At 47.1% G+C, this 22,376-nt stretch overlaps 1 protein-coding gene across 1 annotated transcript in view; it reads left to right on the top strand.

The window, feature by feature from the left end:
* Snta1 (syntrophin, alpha 1) overlaps window positions 1-22,011 on the top strand; it is a gene marked incomplete in the record, with an annotated part of 27,406 nt that extends 5,395 nt beyond the window's left edge. The window contains 6 exon segments of the mRNA XM_013514317.1: window positions 14,681-14,885; window positions 17,767-17,974; window positions 18,090-18,220; window positions 20,181-20,377; window positions 21,070-21,257; window positions 21,362-22,011. Of these exon segments, the coding sequence (XP_013369771.1) occupies window positions 14,681-14,885; window positions 17,767-17,974; window positions 18,090-18,220; window positions 20,181-20,377; window positions 21,070-21,257; window positions 21,362-21,454 (1,022 nt within the window).
* Between the last annotated feature and the right edge of the window lie 365 nt (window positions 22,012-22,376).

Raw genomic sequence — 22,376 nt, forward strand, 5'->3', positions numbered from 1 at the left:
TTTTTTGTGGTGCTAGAAATTGAACCCAGGGCCTCATCATGCTAGGCAAGCATGCTATCACTAAGTTATACCTCCAGATCTTATCAATCATATTTTAACTGTGAAGTCAACAGGATCGCTCATGAATATAAGAGCCTTCTCCCCGGATGCCTTAATACTTTGATATTTATAGCTGGCAGTACAGATTAAAACAATTGACATTCGTTGAAATGCCACATTTTAGCTGACTTGAAAGAGTTTTTAGTTTCTGCTGTTTGAGATTTTGGTATATAAATGGCAAAATTTCTACTGTGGCCACATTTCTAATCCTCCCTGAGGGCCTCTCACTCTTCTCATTTCTAGGTTGAGAACATTTTATCCAGGTTGTTGGCATGTACATCATTCTGAGAAGGAAATAACTCTGAATGTTTGATATTTGAACTGTCTTCTGACTTTGAGAGCTAATACCCAGGACTTCTCTCTAATTCATTAGTATTTGTCCTTTCTCACTAAACCAAGAACATTCATGGGTACCTACTTCATGCCTTAGATCAGGGATAACCAGTTGCTTTCACTGAATATCAGTCTCATTTGGAACTATTGGGAGTTCTGTATTTGTGAGGATTGGAAGGCCTTGGCTGGGCAGAAAGGAGCTGGAGTTGATTAACAATGTCTGCTACAGATGCAACATGGAGAAAAGTAGCATATGTACTGTCCCAGGACTGAGGGTCTCCAGCTCTTACGTTCTAGGTCTTTTTCAAAATTAAGATAATTCCTGTGATAAATCATTTCCAAGGCGTGGTTATGAGGAAGAATGTTGTTGCCTTCTTGTTTTTTGGAGCTTTTTCTTAGTTGAAGTCTCTCTGTCTCTTCCTTTGCTTTTCTTCTAGTACTGGGGATTGAACCCAAAGCCTTTGCACTGAGCTACATGCCTCCCCTCCTTTTTTTGAGATAGTGTCTTGCAAAGTTGCCCAGGCTGGCCTCTAACTTTCAGTCTTCCTGCCTCATATCAAGTAGCTGGGATTATAGGCATGTGCCATATTGTGCCCTGCTCTCCAGCCTCTTTAAAATTTATTTTTGAGATAGTGTCTAGTAAGTTGCCCAGGCTGGACTTGAACTTGTGATCCTCCTGCAAGTCTTCCGAATAGCTATGATTACTGACATACACCACCACACCTGGCTATCCTCAGCCCTTTGACATTGCCTTTCCTGACCCAGTAATCTTATGGAAAGAGGCAGTTCCATCCAAGGAAGCACAAAGGTTTGAGGTGGGGGCAGGATGAGGAACTGCGCTTAAGAATCTCTGGATTGCTAGAGTGATCTAAGAAGCCTGGAGGACAGGTAGATGCTGGCTTGTGCCTATTCCTTGTGATTTGGGGGAATTTGTATAAAATATTAGGAGCTGGCAGATGCCCCAGTCTGGAGCCATGGTTCCTACGAGCCTCTCTCGGTTTAGGTTTCCCCTGGAACCCAATCACTGGCCACATTGTTCAGAACCTACCCCACCCCCTCAACCTATTTCTGAGGCCACCTCTAAGGAGCCATGGAAGAATGGCCTTCCCTCTGGCTATGAACTTGGCAAGGCAGCTGGGCATCTTTCCTGGGACTTGGTACAGAATCCCCTGGAAGAACAAGTGTCACCAGAAAACTCCAGGGACCTTCCAGGGTCCTCCTCCTTCTTGGCCCTAGTCGGGGGCTCAGCTGGGCCTCAGCAACCCCAGTCTTCTTCCTGGAACTTCTCCTCTGCTAGGTTAAGGGTTTGCACAAGTATCCCGAGCCTGTTCTCTGCTGCAGGGATGTGTTTGTGACTAGAGTCTGGGCACAAGCTGGCAGCCAACACGTCTCTGTCTGCTGCTTAGAGAGACCCATTGTGTGTGCAGCTCTCATGCCAGGGCCAGCTTGGGTCCTTGGAGACCAGGCCTGGGAGAAGAGGGAGGGATTACCATGAGCGAAATTCCTCTCTTCCCTTGTCTGGTGTGGTTGGACTGACAGTGGTAATAGTGAGTCTGGTATACATTTAAAACATAATACTAAAAGGCAATAAAAACTGATAAAGTAAATTTTTAGTGCACTCTACAAAGTAGGAAAAGTACATCCCTGGCAGAGACCATCCCTGCACTCCCACCATGGACCCCAGAACCTCACACATGCTAGGCAAGTGCTCTGCCCCCAAGTTGCATCCCCACCCTGGAAGCTCTTCCTAGGCAGGAAGCACATGTAATTTGTCTCTGAGCCTCCAGGCCTGGAGCTCACCGTAGATCTTAGTGAGTGTTTGGGTATCAGCAGGGTGCAATCTTTGACCTTTTCTTCTTCTTTTTTTTTTTTTCTTCTAGGCAGGCGCTGTGCCGCTGAGCTAATCCCCAGCGCCAACCCTTTCTTCTTTTCCTTTAACTTTACACTTGCAGTTGACTTGCCTAAATGTTGTGGAAGGGGCTCAGCGCTCCTGCTGGGCTTGAGTGGTCCCTGAGCCTTTGTGTTATGAGTCCTTGAAACTCTGAGAGCAGCCCCTTCCAGGTCCTCCCTGGGAGGCAGACACTGTCAGGTGCCGTGGCTCTTTGCATTACCAGCTTCAGAAGTGCGATGCAGCTAATTTGGGGCTACTTTGTCCTGTTGGGCTGAGTGTGTTGTGCCCCACGATGCGCCGAGGGGTTCCTGTTGCAGGAACAGGCAGGAGGGGAGCCCACGGTCAGGTCTCCCGTGACTCAGATCTGTCACTCTGACCATTGTTCACAAGGGAACATTTATTTGGCTGTGTTCACACATAACTTTGGACCACGTGACTCTCAACAGACAAAACTTAGGCTATTCCAGCCCTGGCCTGATCCCAGTCCCTGATTAAAATGCCTGTGGCCTCAGGAGGCAGGCTCTCTGTCCCTGATTAGCTGTGTACCCCTGGCTGCTGGTGGAGGTGGAGGAAAAGATGACAGTAATCACGATGGTAGCTGCTCTTTATTGAGCAACCACCATGTGCGAGGCGTTGTGCTGAGTGCCTCAGATTTCACTGAGTCCACAGTGCTGCTCCTGTGAGGCAAACTCTTCATCCATTACCCTGATGAGACCATTAAAACAGAGAGGTGAAGCTACTTGCCCATGGTCACAAAGTGGCAGAGGAGAATATTAGCTCAGATCTGTGAGGAGTCAAGCCCAAGGTCTTTTTTTAAAAAAAATTCTTAAATATTTATAGTGTACTGCAAGTCATATTCCCCCTCTGAGGCTTATTTTATCCATCTGTTAAACAAAGATTTCAATCCATCTCACTGAGTTGGTGAAATTAGGTGAAGGTGTGTTTGAGAGTATTGAAGTTGGTGCTTGGTATACAGTAAGCATTCATTAAGTGCTTCTCTCTCCTATTACTAAGGTACTAGAAGTCTGAATCTAGGGTTCCTGGTTTGATAAGGGCCTTTCTTACCTCTGAATCTTGGTTTGGATACTTTGGAATGTGGTAATATATTTTGGAAAAATCAACTAGATTTATAAAAAATTAAAAAGTAATACATGCTCATTTAAAAAACCCAGAAGAGTATAAAGTGATCATTTCATAGAAATAAACACTTGATATTTTTTGCATACTTCCTTTCAGAAAATTTTCATAATTTTTTGTTTTTCTTCTTTTTTTTTTTTTTTCTTTTTTTCTTTTTTTGTCTTTTTGAGACAGGTTCTCACAATTCAGTTCAGGCTGGTGTTGAACTCACTTTATAGCCCAGGCTGGCCATGAACTTGTGACGATCCTCCTGCCTCAGCCTCTGTTTGGTTGCTTTTTTGTTTTTGTTTTGTTCTTTTCTGTTTTTGAGGCAGGGTCTTGGTGTAGTTCAGGCTAGCCTTGAACTCACTCTGTAGCTTAGGTTATCACTGAACTCACAGTAATCCTCCAGCCTCAGCCTCCCAAGTGCTGCTATTACAGACTTGTGTCACCATGCCTACAGTCTTTCTATGTAGTCCATGCTGGCCTTCAACTCACTATGTAGCTCAAGCTGGTCTTGAATTTGTGATCTCCAGTTTCAATCTCCTGAGTGCCGTGATTACATACAGGCATGTGGCACCACACACAGCTCCTGTGTTTTTTTAAAAATTACTCATTAAGTCAAGGACATGTAACTTTCTGATTTTTTTTTTTCTGGTACCAGGAATCGAACTCATGACCTTGTGCTTGCCAGGCAGGTGCTGTGCGGCTGAGCTAAATCTCCAGCACCCCACCCCCCCCTTTTTTTTTTGAGATAGGGTCTCACTATGTAGTTTAGGCTGACCTTGAATTGAATTCACTATGCAGCCCAGGCTGGCCTCAAACTCATGGCAGTCCTCCTGCCTCAGCCTCCTGAGTCCTAGGATTATAGGCATGTGCCACCATGCCCAGCTTCATTTATTTTTTTATTTTTATTTTTTATTTTTGGTTGTACTGAAGATTGAGCCTAGGGTCTGATACATGCTAGGCAAGTGCTTTACTACTGAGCTATAGTCCTTGCTGCCCTTGAAATTTTGAGACAGGATCTCATAAATTATCCAGGCTGCCCTTGAATTTAGGAGCCTCCTGCCTTATCCTCCTGAGTAGCTGGTGTTATAGACATGTGCCACTGTGCCTGGCTAGTACTTTTTTGTTTGTTTGTTTGTTTGTTTGTTTTTGGTTTTGGTTTTTCTCCGGTACCAGGAACCGAACTCACGATCTTGTGCTTGCCAGGCAGGCGCTTTTGCCGCTGAGCTAAATCCCCAGCCCCTGGCTAGTAATTTTTAATGACTGTACACTATCCTATTACTGGGATTCATTCACAGTTAGCACATATTTACTGAGCCCCTGATATGGGCCAGTACTTCACATAGACATTAAGAATGTGTGATCTGTGCCATTTAAGGAAGGCCTTTTTTTTTTTTCTTTTCACAATCCCTGCTCATGGACATTTAATTTGTCCCTGGCTTCTAGATAATGTCCTTCCTATGCATCTGTGAACATTTGTCTGAATTGTTGTTCCTGTAAGGGGTATTATTAGGTTAAAGGATTTATATACCTTTAGGATTTTTTTTTGGTCCTGGGAGCTACATCCCCAACCCTTTTTATTTTGAGATGGGGTCTCCCAAAGTTTCCCAGGCTGGCTTTCAAGAACCTGTGATCCTCCTATTTCAACCCACTAGAGTGCTGGGATTCTCGGCATGCACCACCATGCCTGGATGCCTTTAGGATCTTGATAGGTGTTACCTTACCCCCTACTACTCATGGGTGTGGTAAAGTGAGATTTTTATCCCCCCAAGGTGTGGCAGCCTGTGCTTTGCTGGTCAGCCCTGCTACTGGGTCTTCCAGTGTCCAGAAACTATTTTTAGTCCAGCCTTGCTAGACCAGTAAGCCCTTAAAGGTCAGCCCTTCCAGGGCCTGTTGGTATTCCAAATCCTTTCCATAGCATCCAGGTCAGTTAGGCGGTCTGCCCAAACTCGAGTCCTCACAGTGCCTTGCTTAGAGAGAACTGGGATATTAGTGCCCATTATACAGGCAAAGAAACTGAGACTCAGAGAGCCCTTGGGTTTCCAAGGCCAGAGAGCTAGTGACAGGGCCTGGATTCAAATCCTTGTCCTCTCTCCCCACATCCTGTGCCCGTCCCCGTATACTGTCAGGCTAACAGCAGCAGAAGTAATAACTACTACACCTTCTGTGGAAGGCTTATCGTCTGCTAAGCAGGAAAAAGTGTTTTACGTGTGAGTTTTACTTTTATTTTAAAAATGAGGAAATGGAGGCTCACAGAGGTCAAGTCACTTGTTGAAGGTCATGGAGCAAGGACTGCCTCCCTCAGAGCCCACAGTCAGTGTTCTTGCTCCAGGCTGGAAAGCCCCAGGACTTTCACTGTCCATTCATTTAACAAATCAGTAAGCACTCCACCACTGAGTTGCGCTCTCAGCTCAATCATTGAACAAATTTCTTATTTATTCACTGATTACCTAGTATGCGTCAGGTACTACTCTGCAGGCTGGGTGTACACTGGCAAACAGAGAACAGGTCCCTGTGCTCAGGGAACTGACATTTGGGTTGGAGGAAGGGAGACCCTAGACTAGCAATGAGTGGACCCATCATGTCATTTTAAGTAAGTGACCACCCACTAAACAGGCAAGGAACAGCTTGAGCTTAGCAGAAAGGCTTCCCTGCAGCCAAGACTCAAAGCCAGGACATTTAATCACCAATGTTTATGGAGCATTGGGATAAATTCTGGTGGGGCTGTGTTGAGCCAAGACCGATGTGTCCCCTCTGCTCAGTAATGCATGTGAGACTCCTGTCTCACCTGGGCCTGGTGAGTGATCCTCCCCTGTCTCTGTCTTAGTGCAATCTCCTCTTGGCTCCCCAACCTTGGCGGAGCTGGAGTCCTTGGGAATTGGGGCCTGTGCTTCTGTCTGCCCCAGCTGCCCTAAGGAGGAAGGGCCCATGTGAGCCTTACCAGGCTCCTGGACTGGGGCTTGGCCTAGGGAGTGTGGATTCTGGCTGCGCCTATCTTTGGACACTCAGGAGTCTTGGCCACAGGCCATAGTCTGCAACTCTTGAGGTCACGGCCTGTTGGCAGCCCAGCCCCACCCTGCCTGGTCCAGCAACTCAGGCAGAAATCAGAGGAGGGAGGAGGCCTCAGAACTGGGCTATTTAAGGCCATACTCTGGGGCCGCCACCCCCTCTGTGGGAGAGGCCACTTGGCTTGTGAAATCCAAGCCGTTTCTGGCAGCAGCTGTATGGTATGCTGTCCATTTATAGCATGTTTCTGTGGGAAAGGAGAAGGAGGACCCAGTTTTGGGTGAGCAGGGACTCTGGCAGTTTGTCTGGCTTCAAAGATGACAAACGTTCATTTGCTGAACACGTAGTGTATGAGACTTCTGCTGGATTCTGGGGACACAGATATAAGTGGAAACCTTCACAGTACTCCCGCCTGGTGGGGAGTACTAGGGGAGTGACTCACATAGTCACTCCCTATGGGAAGTAGGGTCTAGGGGACTGTAGAGGTGATTGGTGGGACAGACCCAGATTGGGCATCTGGGAAGGCTTCTTGGGTCTCCTGGCCTGTGGCGGCTCCTCCTCTTTTTCCTCCTCCTCTTCATCCTTCTTCTTTTTAAATTTTTTGGACATTAAGGATTGAACCCAGAGTCTCCTGCTCTACACTGAGGTATATCACTAGCTCCTTTTTTATTTTGAGACACAGCCTCGCTGTTATCCAGGCTGGCCTTGAACTTGCAGTCTTCTTACCTCAGACCCCAGAGTAGCTGGGACAGCTCCCTCTTCCTATTGCTCCCGGCCTGGTATTCATTTCTCCACTCTTGTGACACTGACTTGGAGTTTGACTTGTTTAGTTTCTGTCCCAGGAGTTCCCAGTCTGCAGAGGGAGGCAGCCTCAACACATAGAATCAGGACAGTGTTCTAGGAAGTGGGAGCAAAGGAGGCCAATAGGAAAGAAATCTTTATTTTTTAAATTATTGCACATTAGATATACAGATGAATGGGTTTCATTTTGCCAGATTTGTACATGCATACAACATACTTAGATCATTTTCACCACCCCCTCACCCTTGCATCCCCGTTTCCTTCCTTTCTTTATAGTCTCTGTCTACTGCATAAGAGACATTTTAGCTGGGCGTGGTGGTGCACGCCTGTAATACCAGCACTTAGGAAGCTGAGGCAGGAGGATCACTGTGAGTTCAAGGCCAGCCTGGGCTACAAAGTGAGCTCAAGACCAGCCTGAACTGTCCCGAAAAGGAAAAAAAAAATCCATATATCTATATATCTATATATAGATATATATATCTATGTATTTATATATATATCTTGGTTTTTTTTTTTTTTTTCCTTGTTTGTTTTGAGACAGGGTCTCCCTATATAGTCCAGGCTGGCCTTGAACTTGTGGGTCTCTTCCTACCTCAGACTCCTGAGTGCTGGGATTACAGGTGTGTGCCACCATGCCTGGCAAGGAACATCTATTTTTCTGAGTCCTTAATGTGTGCCACATGTTTTTATATCATCTCATTTATGTAAGTACTGCGCGCTAACCAATTGCGCCACTGGAGCTTCTACATCATCTCATTTAATCCTGACATCTCTCTGAGGTAGGTATTGTTACTCCTCTTCTATTGACTAGTAAATTGAGGCCCAGAGAGATGGTTTACCTGGTTTATGGTCACACAGCTAAACAGTGCTGGACCTGGAGTTCAAATCCAAGAGTACCCGACTTGAGACCAGGTACCAAGGGCGTTCGATGCACAGAGGGCTGCATTTTCAAAGGTGTGGCAGTTTGGAGGCTCATACAGCTTCTAATAGCTGGCACTAGTTAGTAGGATTGAACTAGAGGGTGAGATTAGGCATAGGCTAGGCCAGAGAGGTAGGCAGGGGCCCTGTCCTATAGGACCTTGAAGTTGGGTGAAGGGTACAGGGCAGCCAGAGCAGGAGTTTGAGCAGGGGAGGAGTTTGAGATGCTGTCTCAAAAAACAAAAAAACATCTATAACAAAAGCCAAAGCAAAACATCTAGATGTGATGGCACACGCCTGTAATCAAGGCACTCTGGAGGCTGAGGCAGGAGGATCGTTGCGAGTTCGAGGCCAGCCTGGGCTACAAATTGCTATAGTTATAGTAATTTTTTTTTTTTTCCAGTTCTGGGGATTATAGGTATGTGCCACTATGAGGATCCTGCCTCAAAAAGACAAAAAAAAAAAAAAAAAAAAAAAAAAATAAAAAAACCCCAAATCAAAACAAACACTCCCAAATTTAAAAAAAATTAAAATTTTAATTAATGCATAATAATTGTGCTTATTTATGAGGTGCAGTGTGATATTTCAAAACATGTATGAAATGGGCAGTGATAAAATCAAACTAATTTTGTGTAGTATATCCCAGTCACCTCAAATATTTTTGTGTTGGGAATGTTCAGAGTCTTCTAGCTATTTGGATATATCCAATAAATATCTGGGCATGGTGGTGCATGCCTATAATCCCAGCACTAGGAAGACTGAAGCAGGAGGATCGCTGTAAGTTTGAGGCCAACCTGGACTACATAGTGAGTTCAAGGCCAGCGTAGAATACATAATGAGACAGGGTAACAACATAGGGTAACACAGCAACTTTTTTTTTCTGGTCTTTTTGAGACAGGGTTTCACTGTGCAATTCAGGCTGGTCTTGAACTCACTTTGTAGCCCAGGCTGGCCTCAAACTCATGGCGATCCTCCTGCCTCAGCCTCCTGAGTGCTGGGATTACAGGTGTGTACCATCACACCTGGCTATTTTTTTTTTTCCCAACATAGCAACTTGACAAGACCCTGTCTTAAAATAAAAAATAAAATGGAAGGGGCTGGGGATTTAGCTCAGCAGCACAGTGCCTGACCAGCAAGCGCAAGGTCATGAGTTTGATTCCTGGTACCAGGAAAAAAAAAAAAAAAAAAAGGATCTGAGGATGTAGCTCAGTATGAAGGCCTTAGATTCAATCCCCAGAACTGAAAAAAAATTAACTATAGTCACCTGCCTGTATTATAGAACACTAGAACTTAACCCTAACTAATTGTAATTTTGTACCTGTAACAAACCTCTTCCTATCCCCCTCAAAGAAGTTCAAACATTGATCAAAATGTATTACTTGTAGGACATCTTGGGGCATCATGGCTTCAGGGTAGATTAATTTTGGGGCTCATGGTATCATTGGAGACCAGGTGTGTCTGTCTTTCAGCCTTCCCACCCTTGATGTGTGTCTACCATTGCTCTAAGACCAAATTCCCTCCCAGAAACTTGGAAAAGTTAGAGGAGAAAAGAGAAGTGTGCTTTCTCTCACATCTCATTGGCCCAAATTGTATCGTCTGCCCCTTTCTTAGCCAATCACAAGCAAGAGGTTTGGACTTAACATAATTATCTTTGACCAATCATGATTCTCCTCCTACCTTGGGAAGATACTGAGCCTCTAGGGATCAGGCATCTGTTAGCAAGGAGAAAGAAAGGTGGCTTTAATCTGTCAGGTAGGCTGGACAAGTACCAACTCCTTTGTCCTTTGAGACATAATTCAGTAGTCAGTCCTGGGTAAGTCACTATTGTGATCCAACAGTCATTTTTAATTCTGGTCCCTAAACTTTAAAATAGGCTTCATTCTTTCAAAAAACAAAACAAACAAACAAACAAAAAAACCTTGCCTTTGCTTTCAGTATAACTTCTCTTTCAATCCCAAAAGGGTTTATAACTCTTTCTTTCCTTCACTCCTGTTTACCTGGAATCATGTCCGAACTTTAGGGGTGTCTCCTGTGACAAAAATAGCTTCTTACCTAGTTTTTCCAGGGAACAGTGCCAAGAATGGCTTCCTAACCCAACCATTTGCTGGGCTGTCCGCTCACAGACAGGGCATGTTGGCTGGACCTTGACTGCAACCATCAGATAGCCAGGTAGCCATGGGAGCAGGTGTGGTGGAGAGAAGGGTGAGGCTGCCCATATCAGCAGGTCTCAGGCATCGCTGTAGAGCAGCAGACAGTATCACCTGGCCGGAGAAAGACCAGTGTTTAGACTAGTTTTGTAACCATCTTCTTGTATATAGTGTCTTCCTAGTAGCTCATTTTAGAGATGAGGAGACTGCTGCATATCAGAATTGGGAACCACCCAGATGCCAGGATAGTGTGGCAGCCATTTTATTGGGCAGAAATAAGCATAGTCTCAGACACCAAATTGTGAGTGGTCTAATTCATGAACATTCCCTTACTGATGACTGGACTCACAGTGGATACACAGTCCAGTTCTGAGCAATGCTATAGAAGGAAGCATGTGCAGGCAGCTTCATGGGAGTATGTATTTGCTCTCTGAAAGTAGCAAGGTGTGAGGAAACCGCCCTTTTTCTGCTGTCTCTTCATTTCGTGCCTTGGTTCTTGCTCAGAATTCAGTGTCACTGAGCCCCTGAACCATCCTTGAATTGCTTTCAAGTGAAATCATAAATATCTTCACTATTTAAGGCATCGTTATGTGTTCTATTTTTAAATTTTATTTATTTTATTTTTTTCCGGTCCTGGGAATCGAGCTTACGACCTGGCGCTTGCCAGGCAGGCGCTGTGCCACTGAGCTAAATCCCCAGCCCCATATATTCTATTATTTGCAGCTAAGCCTAATAGACTTCGCAAGAAACACCAAAGTAGCTGGGCGTGGTGGTGCATACCTGTAATCCCAGCACTCGGGAGACTGAGGCAAAAGGGTCACTCTGAGTTCGAGGCCAGCCTAGGTTACATAGTGAGTCCACAGCCAGCCTGAACGACATAGTGAGATCCTATCTCAAAAAACAAAACAAAATAAAAAAACCCACCAAGTGTTATATTGCCAATAATCTTTGATTAATTTGTAATAGCTGGGGCCAAGGATATAGCTTGCACTGCACCTGCCTGGCAAGTGCAAGGTCATGAGTTTGATTCCAGGTACCAAAAAAAATTTTTTTTGTAATAGCTGCCACATAGAACTTTTTGATTGGGCCTGGAGATTTAGCTTAGCGGCAAAAGCGCCTGCCTGGCAAGCGCAAGGTCGTGAGTTCGGTTCCCGGTACCGGAGAAAAAACCAAAAAAAAAAAAAAAAAAAAAAGAACTTTTTGATTAATTAGTGATATCTTCCATAAGAGAGGGATAAAGAAGTAGTGGCACAAGTGTCATGTGTTTGCCATCCTAGTTCTAGGGCCAGCCCAAAACCTGGTGCATAATAGGTGTTCAAGAAAACTGGTTTGTCCCTAAGTCTCTCTACTCCCACCAAACTCTTCACAGATCTGCCCTGTCCATCACGTTGCCTTTTGCTTCCAGCTCCCATTGTTAGCGAGATCTTGTCTAGAGATATTTTGTTTTGTTGCAGCTCCAGACTGGCCTTGATCTCACAATCCTGCCTCAGCCTCCTAAGTGCTGGGATCAGAGATCTCCTTTTCTAGAAAGGCATGGGATCATGGCCCCCAATCACGGGGCCCACAATTGAGATTATTTTGGTTACAAATGTTAGAACCCCAGTTGGGTTTGCAGCCTGACTTTCTGAAGGATGAAATCAGAGATGGAAATCAGCAGGTGCCTGGCAGACCTTTCCTCCATCTCTCAACGTGTCCCCACTGTCTCTTTCTACACACTCTCTTCCTCTCTGTACACAGAAGAAGGTGCTTGCCTCTGTAGCACTCAAGCCACCAGTGTAGATTCCCTTTCAGTCTCAGTCTGAACAGTCTCGTGTGGCTCAGGTGTCCAGTCCAGGAAGGCAGGATTGCATGTCAGAACAGGACTTTATGGGTCAGCTGGTAGGAAAGCCGATCTGGGCTGATATTCCAGAAGTATTCTGACCAGTGTGGTTGCTACTAACTCTTTGTAATTATTATTATTATTTTTTTTGGTACTGGGGATGGAACTCAGGACCTGTGCTTATGCCACTGAGCTATATCCCCAGCCCTTTGTAACTATTTGAAATTAATTTTTTTGTCTTTTTGAGATAGGGTCTCACTGCACAGGTCAGGCTGGCCTTAAACTCACTTTGTAGCCCAGGCTGACCTCAAACTGTCAGTGATCCTCCTGCCTCAGCCTCCTAAGTGCTGGGATTACAGGCATGAGCCACCATGCCCAGCCTTGAAATTAATTTTAAGTGAACTGAAATTAAATAAAAATATAAAATTCAGTTGATTTATACTACCCTCATTTTAAGGGCTCAGTGGCAGTATGTATATTGAATATTGTATATATAGAGGAATTTTCCATGATCACAGAAGATTCTGTTGGAAAATGCTGCTCTAGAAGGCATTCACTATACTTAGTGATAATTGGTCAGACCTTATAGGGCCCATGGGCAACTGTATGGGTTTGGGTACACACTTGCTGCCCAGAAATGATTGTGGCTTAAATATAAAAGTCTTTCCAGGTGTGGTGGCACACGCCTGTAATCCCAGCACTCAGGAGGCTGAGGCAGGACGATTATTGCGCGTTCAAGGCCAGCCTGAACGGCACAGTGAGACCCTGTCTCAAAAAAAGAAAGAAAGAAAGAAAGAAAAAAACCCTGCAAATATAAAAGTCTTTTGCTGTCTTAGATAACAGTCCAAGTCTGATAAGGCATCTCTTAAATGTCAGCATCTATTCCTCTCTATTTAGATGGTTTGACTTCCTTGGAGTATGGGTTTTGTTCTAATGGTTGGGATGGTGTCCCACCCGTCTGGTTTCAGGTAGTGAAAGGGAAAGAGAAGGGCATGCCCCTTTCTTCAGTAAGCAAAGCCGGGTATCTGCACACATCCTGTCTGGTCTCATCCTGTTTGCCAGACTTGGTCACATGGATCCTAGAGCTGCAAGGGAGCCTGGAAACTGAGGCCTCTGGCTGAGAGGCTAGCACTGTATTGGAGGACACTGAGCAGCTTCTACCATAGGACTATCTCATTCCACTCCCCTTTAAAAAAAAATTACTTTAAAGAGAGGAAAAGAAACCAATAAAAACAATGATAGAGAATTTTAAAACAAGATGATAGGAAATTAACCATGGTTATTATATTGCATATTGTTATCTTCGAAGTAGTTGCTCAGATTACAAGATACAGGCATGCGAAATTGATCAAATAATATAAGCACAAACTGTTACTTTCAATGAACTAAAGGAAATTAGTAGTACAATTATCTTAGCTATCTTGTATATATGTATATATATATACATATATGTGTATATATACACAAGAAAATATATAAATATGCATATATTTTTTTTCTTTTCCTTCCTTCTTTTCTCCTTTCCCTCATCCCAGTTGTTTTTTCCTTCTGAGCAGTTTCTTTCCCTTTTATAATATCTATTGTACATTTTGGATCTTATTTACTCTTTCACTTTCTTACACTAGGGAGACAATACGGTTTACACATGCAGGTCTGATTTATTTCACTTATGAGTATGGTCTCTAGTTGTATCTATTTACCTATAAAAGCCTCAAGTTTATTCTTCTTTAGAGCTGAGTAGTATTCCATTGTATAAAAAGACCACATCTTTTTATCCATTCCTCGGATGATGGGCATTTGGGGTCTTTCCAAGATTTAGCTATTACAAATTGTGTTGCTGTAGACATGGGTGCACATATATCATTGTGGTGTGATGTTTTTAATTCTGGGAAAATACCCAGAAGGGGAATAGCTGGGTCAAATGGGACCTCTAATCCTAGTTTCTTGAGGAATCTCCTCACTGATTTCCACAGTGGTTGCACCAGTGTACACTCCCACCAAAAGTGGAGAAGGGTTCCTTTTTCCCCACAGCCCTGCCAACATTTGTTATTGGTTGATTTCTTGGTAACAGTCATTTTTTCTGGGGTGGAATCTCAGTGTTGTTTTAATTTGTGTTTCTCGAATGACCAATGAGTCAACTCCTCTTTGATGATGAGAATGAAGAGAAAGAACATTGGCAGACCTGTCACATGTCCTGGTTCCCATCTCAGTGCTCCTTCCCTGCCTTGTTGTAGCTATTGTTTGTTCTCTGTAAACAGCCATCCTGAAAGTCCGAACCCTTCCACCTACTTGTCTAGAACTTAGTCCCTTGGCTACACCTTGCAGAGGAGGCTGGGAAGTGTAGTCTGTCTTCTAGGCGGCCATGTGTCCATGAACCAGGGGGAAGGTGAGTGGATTGGTAGGCATCAAGTATTTCCTACCACACTGCCATGCCACAGGCTTCATTTTAAAATAACATGGTGCTACTGGACCTAAATTAAGCTCTTAATTAGCTGGTGATAATCATGCTACACAGTGGTAATTGCTGACCTCTCTTTTGACCAGTCAAGTACATGAAGGAGGTCTCACCATATTTCAAGAACTCTGCCGGTGGGACCTCGGTCGGCTGGGACTCGCCTCCTACCTCACCCCTTCAGCGGCAGCCTTCCTCCCCTGGCCCTCAATCCCGCCACCTCAGTGAGGCCAAGCACGTGCCCTTGAAGATGGCATATGTCTCAAGGAGGTGCACCCCCTCTGACCCGGAGTCCAGGTGAGGCTGAGTGGGAGGCTTCTCGGACACTCAGATGCCCTGGTGTTAGGCGGTGGGACCAAAGCGAAGATGCCTTTGTTGTATAATGACAGGCACAATGCCAGCACCTAGTAGGTGCTTAAGGAGTAGTCTGAACGGATGCATGTGTGAAGTTATGGGGTGATGATGTGCTTTACTTCTCACTTCCTCCTCTGGGTTTATGGAGGAGCCCTGGATTTTCCTCACTGACCTGATCACTCTTAAAGGTTGTTGGATTCAGTTATCCCCTCAAGGCAACTTGTGGTGGTTTTGAGATGTCTGGTAAGATTTGGGTCAGGGACACAGAAGGTTACTATCCTTCACATTTGAGCAGCCTTTAACAGTTCACTGATGCCCATGATGAATGTAATCATTGTGGACTGCAAACATGTACTAATAAAAAAAAAATTGAAAGAGAAAAACCCAGTTCATTAATAATAAGGTCAGTACCTAGCATTTAGTGAGTGCTGACTGTGTATCCAGCACAGGTCATGTGGTTCCCAGGCATGATTTCATTTAACTCTCATGGTGGCCCTAAGAACAAAGTCCCACTTCACTCCATTTTATAGTTGATAACAGAGAGAGGAATCACACAGAAAGGGTGTCACTTGCCTCACTCCGGGTACCTTCTCTGCTTGAGAAGCTGCAGGTGCCTGAGTGATGGTGGTGGTTGAGTGGAATCTAAGTCGGTCAAGAAGGGGCTGGGGGTGTTGTGTATGTGGCATATGTATAAGGAGCTTGTGTTGTGGGTCCTAGTTACAGCCTAGGTTCAGTGCCAGGCTAGTGTTCAACATTGGCTGGGAGGACTGGTGAATGTCCAGCATCTACACCCCTTCAGCCCCGTGATGCCAAGCCCCTGCCTGCCCCATGAGGAAAGAACTGGTGATTTGCATTCCAGAGGCCGATGCCGGAGGGTTGTGAGTTCTAGGCCAGCCTGAACTATGTGGTGATATTTTGTCCCAAAAGAAAAAAATGCCAGTTGTGGTGGTGCACTCCTGTAATCTCAGCACTTAGGGAGGCTGAGGCTGGAGGATCTCAGTTTTGAGTCTAGCCTGGGCAACTTAGTGAGACCCTGTCTCAAAATAAAAAAGGGCTAGGAATGTGACTGTCAGTGTTAGAGCATTCCTGGGTTTGCTTTCCAGTCCAGTACTGAAAAAAAAAAAAAAAAGAATTTGTGGTTCACAGATCACTTACAGGGGTTCCACTGAAAGGGTCTTTGTACTGGGTGAAGATGAGGTGGTTTTAATCATTCCAGAGGCTGATAGAACCTTAAGGTACCCACCTGATCCCAGGCATCACTCACAGCATGTATGTACATGTGTTTCTGTGTGTGTGTACATGTGTGGATGATATGTGCCTTCTGCCACATTTTATTTGTTGAATGAAATCATAAGGTCAAAGAGAGGAGAAATAAACTTTACCTTTGGTAGGAGAAGTGGACTGTGTGTATAGGGCCAGATGCATTTGAAGGAGCCCATCTTTGGGTACTAATTACCACACATAGGAAAGATTTGCCTTTCATTTGGAAGGCTCACTTCACCAGAGACCTCTGTGTGTCACAGGTCAGAACTGGGTCACCTAGGGGTATAGCTCAGTGATAGAGCACTTGCTGAGCCTGTGTGTGAGTCTCTAAGTTTCATCTCCTGCACTGCAAAAGACAAAAACAAACAAAAGTCACACGGCCAGCCCTAACTGCTAAGGGAAGCTGGGAATTCAAGAATTTTGCTTCCTAATTCTATAATAGAGGAAGGCAGAGGTAACGGGGTGTGAAATGGGTTTTGTGTGGGACACAGTGGTGCAGGTCTGTAATCCCAGCACTCAGGAGGCCTAGGCAGGTGGATCACTGTGAGTTTGAGTCTAGCCTAAACTGGCCATGGAGACCCTGTCTCAAAAAACAAAACAAAACAAAAAAATAAAGAGGGGGTTTTGTGCATGTGAATCATTCTTCAATTTCCGCCCCCGCTCCATCTACTACAGAAATGCCAAAGCGTCAGGTGTGGTGCCACAGGCTTGGAAGGCTGAGGCAGGAAGATCGCAAGTTGGAGCCCAGGCTGGGCAATGTATGACTTAATCAGATCTTGTCTCAAAATAAAAAATAAAAAAAGGGGTGGGGATGTATGTAGCTCAGTAGGAAGGCTCTGGGTTCAGTCCCCAGAACTGGGGAAAAAAGTAAACTGAAACAAAAAAACAAACGAAATGCCAAAGGGGAATGCCTCATTAGTGCCCCACACAACATTCTGCAAACCTTCTCAGACATTGCTCCTGCTGGTAGCTCCCTGAAACTCCCCTCCACACTTGCCTGTGGGGTCTTTTATCTCCACCTCTCTCTACTCCATTTCCTCAGCTCTTCATTGTATAGATCAATTTGACCCCCACTTGTTTTGGGGAGGTTTTTGAGACAGGGTCTCACTATGTAGTTCAGATTGGCCTTGAACTCGAAGCAATCCTCCTGCCTCAGCCTCCCAAGTGTGATTACAGTGGTGCAGTATCATAGCTGGCTCTTTCCTCTTTATTAATAGATGAATTAGTTTGGTTCTGTGCAACCAAATTTTCCTTAGAAACCAAAAGGAAAGGGAATGGTGAAACCTCACATAGCAATCATTTTGGCTTCAGTGCACGTTTGAGTATATGTGTGTTTGTGTGCATAGTGTATATGTGTATTTGTCCTTGTCCCTTGTCTCTAGGCCCCATGAGGACCCCAAACTGGCTGGAGCCCCAGCAGTCAGCAACCTCCTCCCTCTCTCAGGGCCATGGCCCATGGCTTCTGCTAGTGAGGCAGGGGGTAGTGTTTCTTAGGCTGGATTCTGGGCTTGGGCAGCTGCAGCTCAGTGATGGGCTCCACTCGCCCCTTTTGTACCTACAGGTACCTGGAGATCTGTGCGGCAGATGGTCAAGACACCCTCTTCTTGAGGGCCAAGGATGAAGCTAGTGCAAGGTCATGGGCAGGTGCCATCCATGCCCAGATCAACGCTCTGATGCCCTGGGTCAAGGATGAGCTGCAGGCATTGCTGGCAGCCGCAGGCACAGCTGGGAGCCAGGACATCAAGCAGATTGGCTGGCTGACTGAACAGGTGCCTTTCCTCCCTTGGAACTGGCCTGTCCCAAGAGCCTTTCATCACCTCACTGCCCCCGGCCCTCTGACCGCTCCCTTCCCCACTCCTCTCACTGCTACTTTGTCTTCTGCAGCTGCCCGGTGGGGCCACAGCCCCTAACCTGGCCCTACTGACTGAAAAGGAGCTGCTCCTCTACAGTGGTCTCCCCCAGACCCGGGAGGCCCTGAGCCGGCCGGCCCACACTGCCCCACTCATCGCCACCAGGTACCCAGGGCCTGGGCCCATGTCTCATCCAGAGCTTGAGGGAGATGTTCCAGATGGGCCCCTGAAGCTACAAACTCCTGCCCCCTTCTGACCTCCTTAGATTGGTCTGAGTTCCTTCCCATGCAATCTCAAGCAAGTCTCTGTCCTCTTTGGACCTGTTTCCTCATCTGTAAAATGGGGGCTTCAACAGAGGGCTGTGAAGTCCTGTCAGTCACTCCTCCATTGACACGTGGTCCAAGGGGCACAGCTGACCCCAGCACTCACAACCCTCATGGAGAGCACAGTCCCACAGTGGGGGAGATGGGCCCAGGAACAGCCATTATAACTATAGAAGCCACTTAACCCGGCCACACCTGGTGGGTGGGGCAAGGCCTCAGGGAGGAGGTGGCATTCTAACTGGACTTCGATGGGTGAGGGGAAGTTGGCTATTAAGGAATAAGGGAAAAAGGAGCTCACATAGAAAGTGCATCAGGTCAGAGGCACAGAGGCATGTCACGGGACTGAGGGGCTACAGCCAGATGGAGAATCCATGCAGGACCTGGAGATAAACGAGACAGGGAGTTGGCAGGGCCTGATCTCGTAGATCCCCTGCTTTGGGCTAAGGAATGCTAGCTTTCTCCTCAGGCTTGTGGCAGTGCTGAGGGGTTCAGCTCAGAAGCCAGTTACTCAGGTTATGTTTTATTTATCTGTTGTGCTACCAGGGATTGAACCCATGGCCTCGTGCATGCCAGGCAAGTGCTGTCCCACTCAGCCATACCTCAGGCCCCCCGGGTGTGTTTGAAAGAAGCCCTGTAGAGTGGAGAATGCACGGGGGCAGGGCAGGGCGGCGGCTGGAAGGCTGCTGCAGTCACGCAGGAGAGATGGTGGGGTGGGGAGGTGCGGCGGGGGAGGCAGCAGATGGGGAGGAAAGGCAGCCTTTGCCGTGGAACATTCACAGGCTCAGTGCTTGCCAGATGAGGGTGAAGGAGGTGTCCCAGATGAACAGGAGGTTTGGAGCTTGTGTCTGGGAGGCAGTGGGAATGGGAGTGGGGCTGTGAAGGGAGGAGGAGATTGGAGCAAGATACTGAGTCTGCTCCAAAGCATGCGTGGAATGGACAGGGAACTCAGATAGGAAGCTTGGGGTCCTGTGGGTCCGCAGCTCAGGGCTTTCCAGTGGGAGACTGGATGTCAGCAGTGGCTCCCAAGGGAAACCGAGAGAGAGGGTGGCGTGAGGAGCAGAGAGGGCTAAGAAGTCAGAGGTCTGCTGCCCAGAGACAGGCAGAAGCTCCCAAAGGCCACACAGCAGGTAACAGTCAAGCTACAGGCTCTGGGACCCTTGTCAGTCATATCTCCTTGGCCTGTACTGGGCTCTGGCCCACGTGTCAGGGACCCGCTGGCTATTGGGGTTACGCAGGTTATGGATTGCATGTCTAATCAAGTGACTCATTAATTAAGGTAACAAATGTTTATTGAGAACCTACTGTGTATCATACATGGTTTGAGTTACTGGGGATACAGCAGTGAACTAAATAAACAAAAATGTCTACCCTTGTGGATGTTCTAGTGAAAGAGTCAGCCAGAAACCAACAAAAAGGATAATTTCTGGAACCAGGATGCCAAGTAAGGCTAGTGAGTGACAAAGGTGTTATTTTAGACAGGGAGATCAGGGAAGGCTTTTCAGAGGAGGTGACATTTGACAAAGATCAGAGGGAAGTAAGGGGGTGAACTGTGTAGATAATTAGGAAGTGTCTGAGCAGAAGGAACAGCATGTGCAAAGGGATGTGTGTATTGTGATGAAAATATTGCCTCGGCTGGAGCTGGGGGAGGGTGGTGAAAATGTCTCCAGCTGAGTCAGTTTGTGCCCACCTGAAAGTGCTGCCCCTGTTAGGTGGTAAAGGGTTCTTGGGTCATTGCCTCCTTGCCCAGGACTGTTTCCACCCCCCAAGCAAGGCCTCATGCCTAGCCCTCTGCACCCACGCAGGCTGGTACACTCAGGCCCCTCCAAGGGCTCGGTGCCCTATGACGCAGAGCTCTCTTTTGCCCTGCGCACGGGCACGCGCCACGGCGTGGACACGCACCTGTTCAGTGTGGAGTCACCGCAGGAGCTGGCTGCCTGGACCCGGCAGCTGGTGGATGGCTGTCACCGGGCCGCTGAGGGTGTACAGGAGGTGTCCACAGGTATGCTGGGAGGAGCTGGGGGTGCCTCTCTGGTAATGAGACTCATATTCACAGAGGCGTGCAAGCTTCCTTCCATAGGATGCATTGAGGGGGACTAGAGAGTGGGTTTGGGCTCCCTGGGGCCTTCTGGTTTGGATTGCAGGGACATTGCAGGTCATGAGACTTTCCCTGGGGGGTCTTTCTTACCTTGTCTTTGTGATTCTGCTGGTGATGATATAAGAAGTGGCACTTGGGGTTAGGCTCCAGATGAAACACAGGACATCCAGATGAGTATGAATCTCAGATAAACAATGAATGCTTTTTTTGGTTTAAGTATGCCAAAATTACTCACTGTTTACATGAAATTTAAATTTTAAGCAGCAATTCTGTAGGCCCCTAAGGTTTCCAAGGACTGTGCTTAGTAGGTTTGCTGACGCCTTTGTGGGGGATGAGCCTCCTGTCCATGGCAGAGTTTATACTTTCCCTTTCTTGTTCTGACGCTGCTGGAAGTGGGACTAGAAGTGGGCACAGGTTCTCTGAGGGCCTGTCTTTCTGAATTTTTGGGTGTAGGGGTGACTGCAGGGTGGGTGCCCAGGTGTCATGCAGACAGTGGGCCTCCCACTTATGGGGTATTCCAGGCCCTCAGGAGAGCGACTGGTGGGGGCCGGAGGTGGGGTGTATGGTCTCTGAGGTGCCTGCACCCCTCCCTGCAGCCTGCACATGGAACGGCCGTCCCTGCAGCCTCTCCGTGCACATTGACAAGGGCTTCACACTGTGGGCAGCTGAGCCAGGTGCAGCTCGAGCTGTGCTGCTTCGACAGCCCTTTGAGAAGCTGCAGATGTCCTCAGATGATGGTGCCAGTCTCCTTTTCCTGGACTTTGGGGGTGCTGAAGGCGAGATCGTAAGTGGAGGGGCGCCTTTGTACCCTGGGTATGGTGGATATGTGCTGTCCTGGAGGCCAGCCTGGGAGAGGGACTGTGACCTTTCTCTCCATCCACCCTGCAGCAGCTGGACCTGCACTCGTGTCCCAAAACCATGGTCTTCATCATCCACTCCTTTCTCTCGGCCAAAGTCACCCGCCTGGGGCTCTTGGCCTAGAAGTCACCAGATGTACTAGCCAGGAAGAGGGGGCATCCACCTGGCCTGACCTGGCCCTCTGCCAACTGCCCTCTGCCGACTGCCTGCTCACTGCTGGGCTGAGGGGAAGGAGAGGAGAGGAGCACGGGCCTCAGAGACCCAGCCCCTGAGGGAGGCTGAGTTGGTCTTGGGGACCAGGACCTGGGACCCAGGACACAGTGGACCCTGCCTGTGAGGGGCAGCCTTTCTGCTGCCCTCTTCCACCAGTGCCTTTTGCAGAGAGATATTTTGTGTACACAGAAGCCATTCCGAGCCTGGGACCTGCCCATGTGTGGGTCTGACCCCAGCCCACTGCTGAGCTGCCAGGCTTCCCAGAGGCCTTGAAGTCACCCCCTTCAGAGGCCCCATCCGAAGCTGGAGTCTCCTGGGTTAGCGGCAAGAGAAAGAAGAGGAGCCTTTCTGTTCACTTTTCCCTTCACTCACCGCCTTGGGACACCACAGTTCTTCTCTTCATCCCCTCTCTCTCCACCTCACTCTTGGGTAATAAACAGCCTGCGAGCACACAGGCAGATCGGCCAGTGTCTGTGATTTGTGTCTTGGCCTTGGGACCCTGTGGTGGCCCCTGTAGTCTCAAAGTGAACCAGACCAAGGAGTGGGGCCCCTCTCCCTGAAGGAGAACAGACTTAACTGGGCTCAAAAGTCACCTGTAATCTCAGCACTAGGGAGGCTGAGGCAGGAGGATTGCCACAAGTTTGAGGCCAGCCTGGGCTACATAGTGAGTTTAAGGCCAGCCTAAGCTACATATGAGAACCCTTCTTAGGGGCTGGCGATTTAGCTCAGCGGCAAAAGCACCTGCCTGGCAAGTGCAAAGTCGTGAGTTCGGTTCCCGGTACCAGAGAAAAAAACCAAAAAAAAAAAAAAAAGAGAGCCCTTCTTAAAAAAA

This window comes from Chinchilla lanigera, unplaced genomic scaffold, assembly GCF_000276665.1.
Source record: "Chinchilla lanigera isolate Chin_1 unplaced genomic scaffold, ChiLan1.0 scaffold00021, whole genome shotgun sequence".
NCBI lineage: Eukaryota > Metazoa > Chordata > Mammalia > Rodentia > Chinchillidae > Chinchilla > Chinchilla lanigera.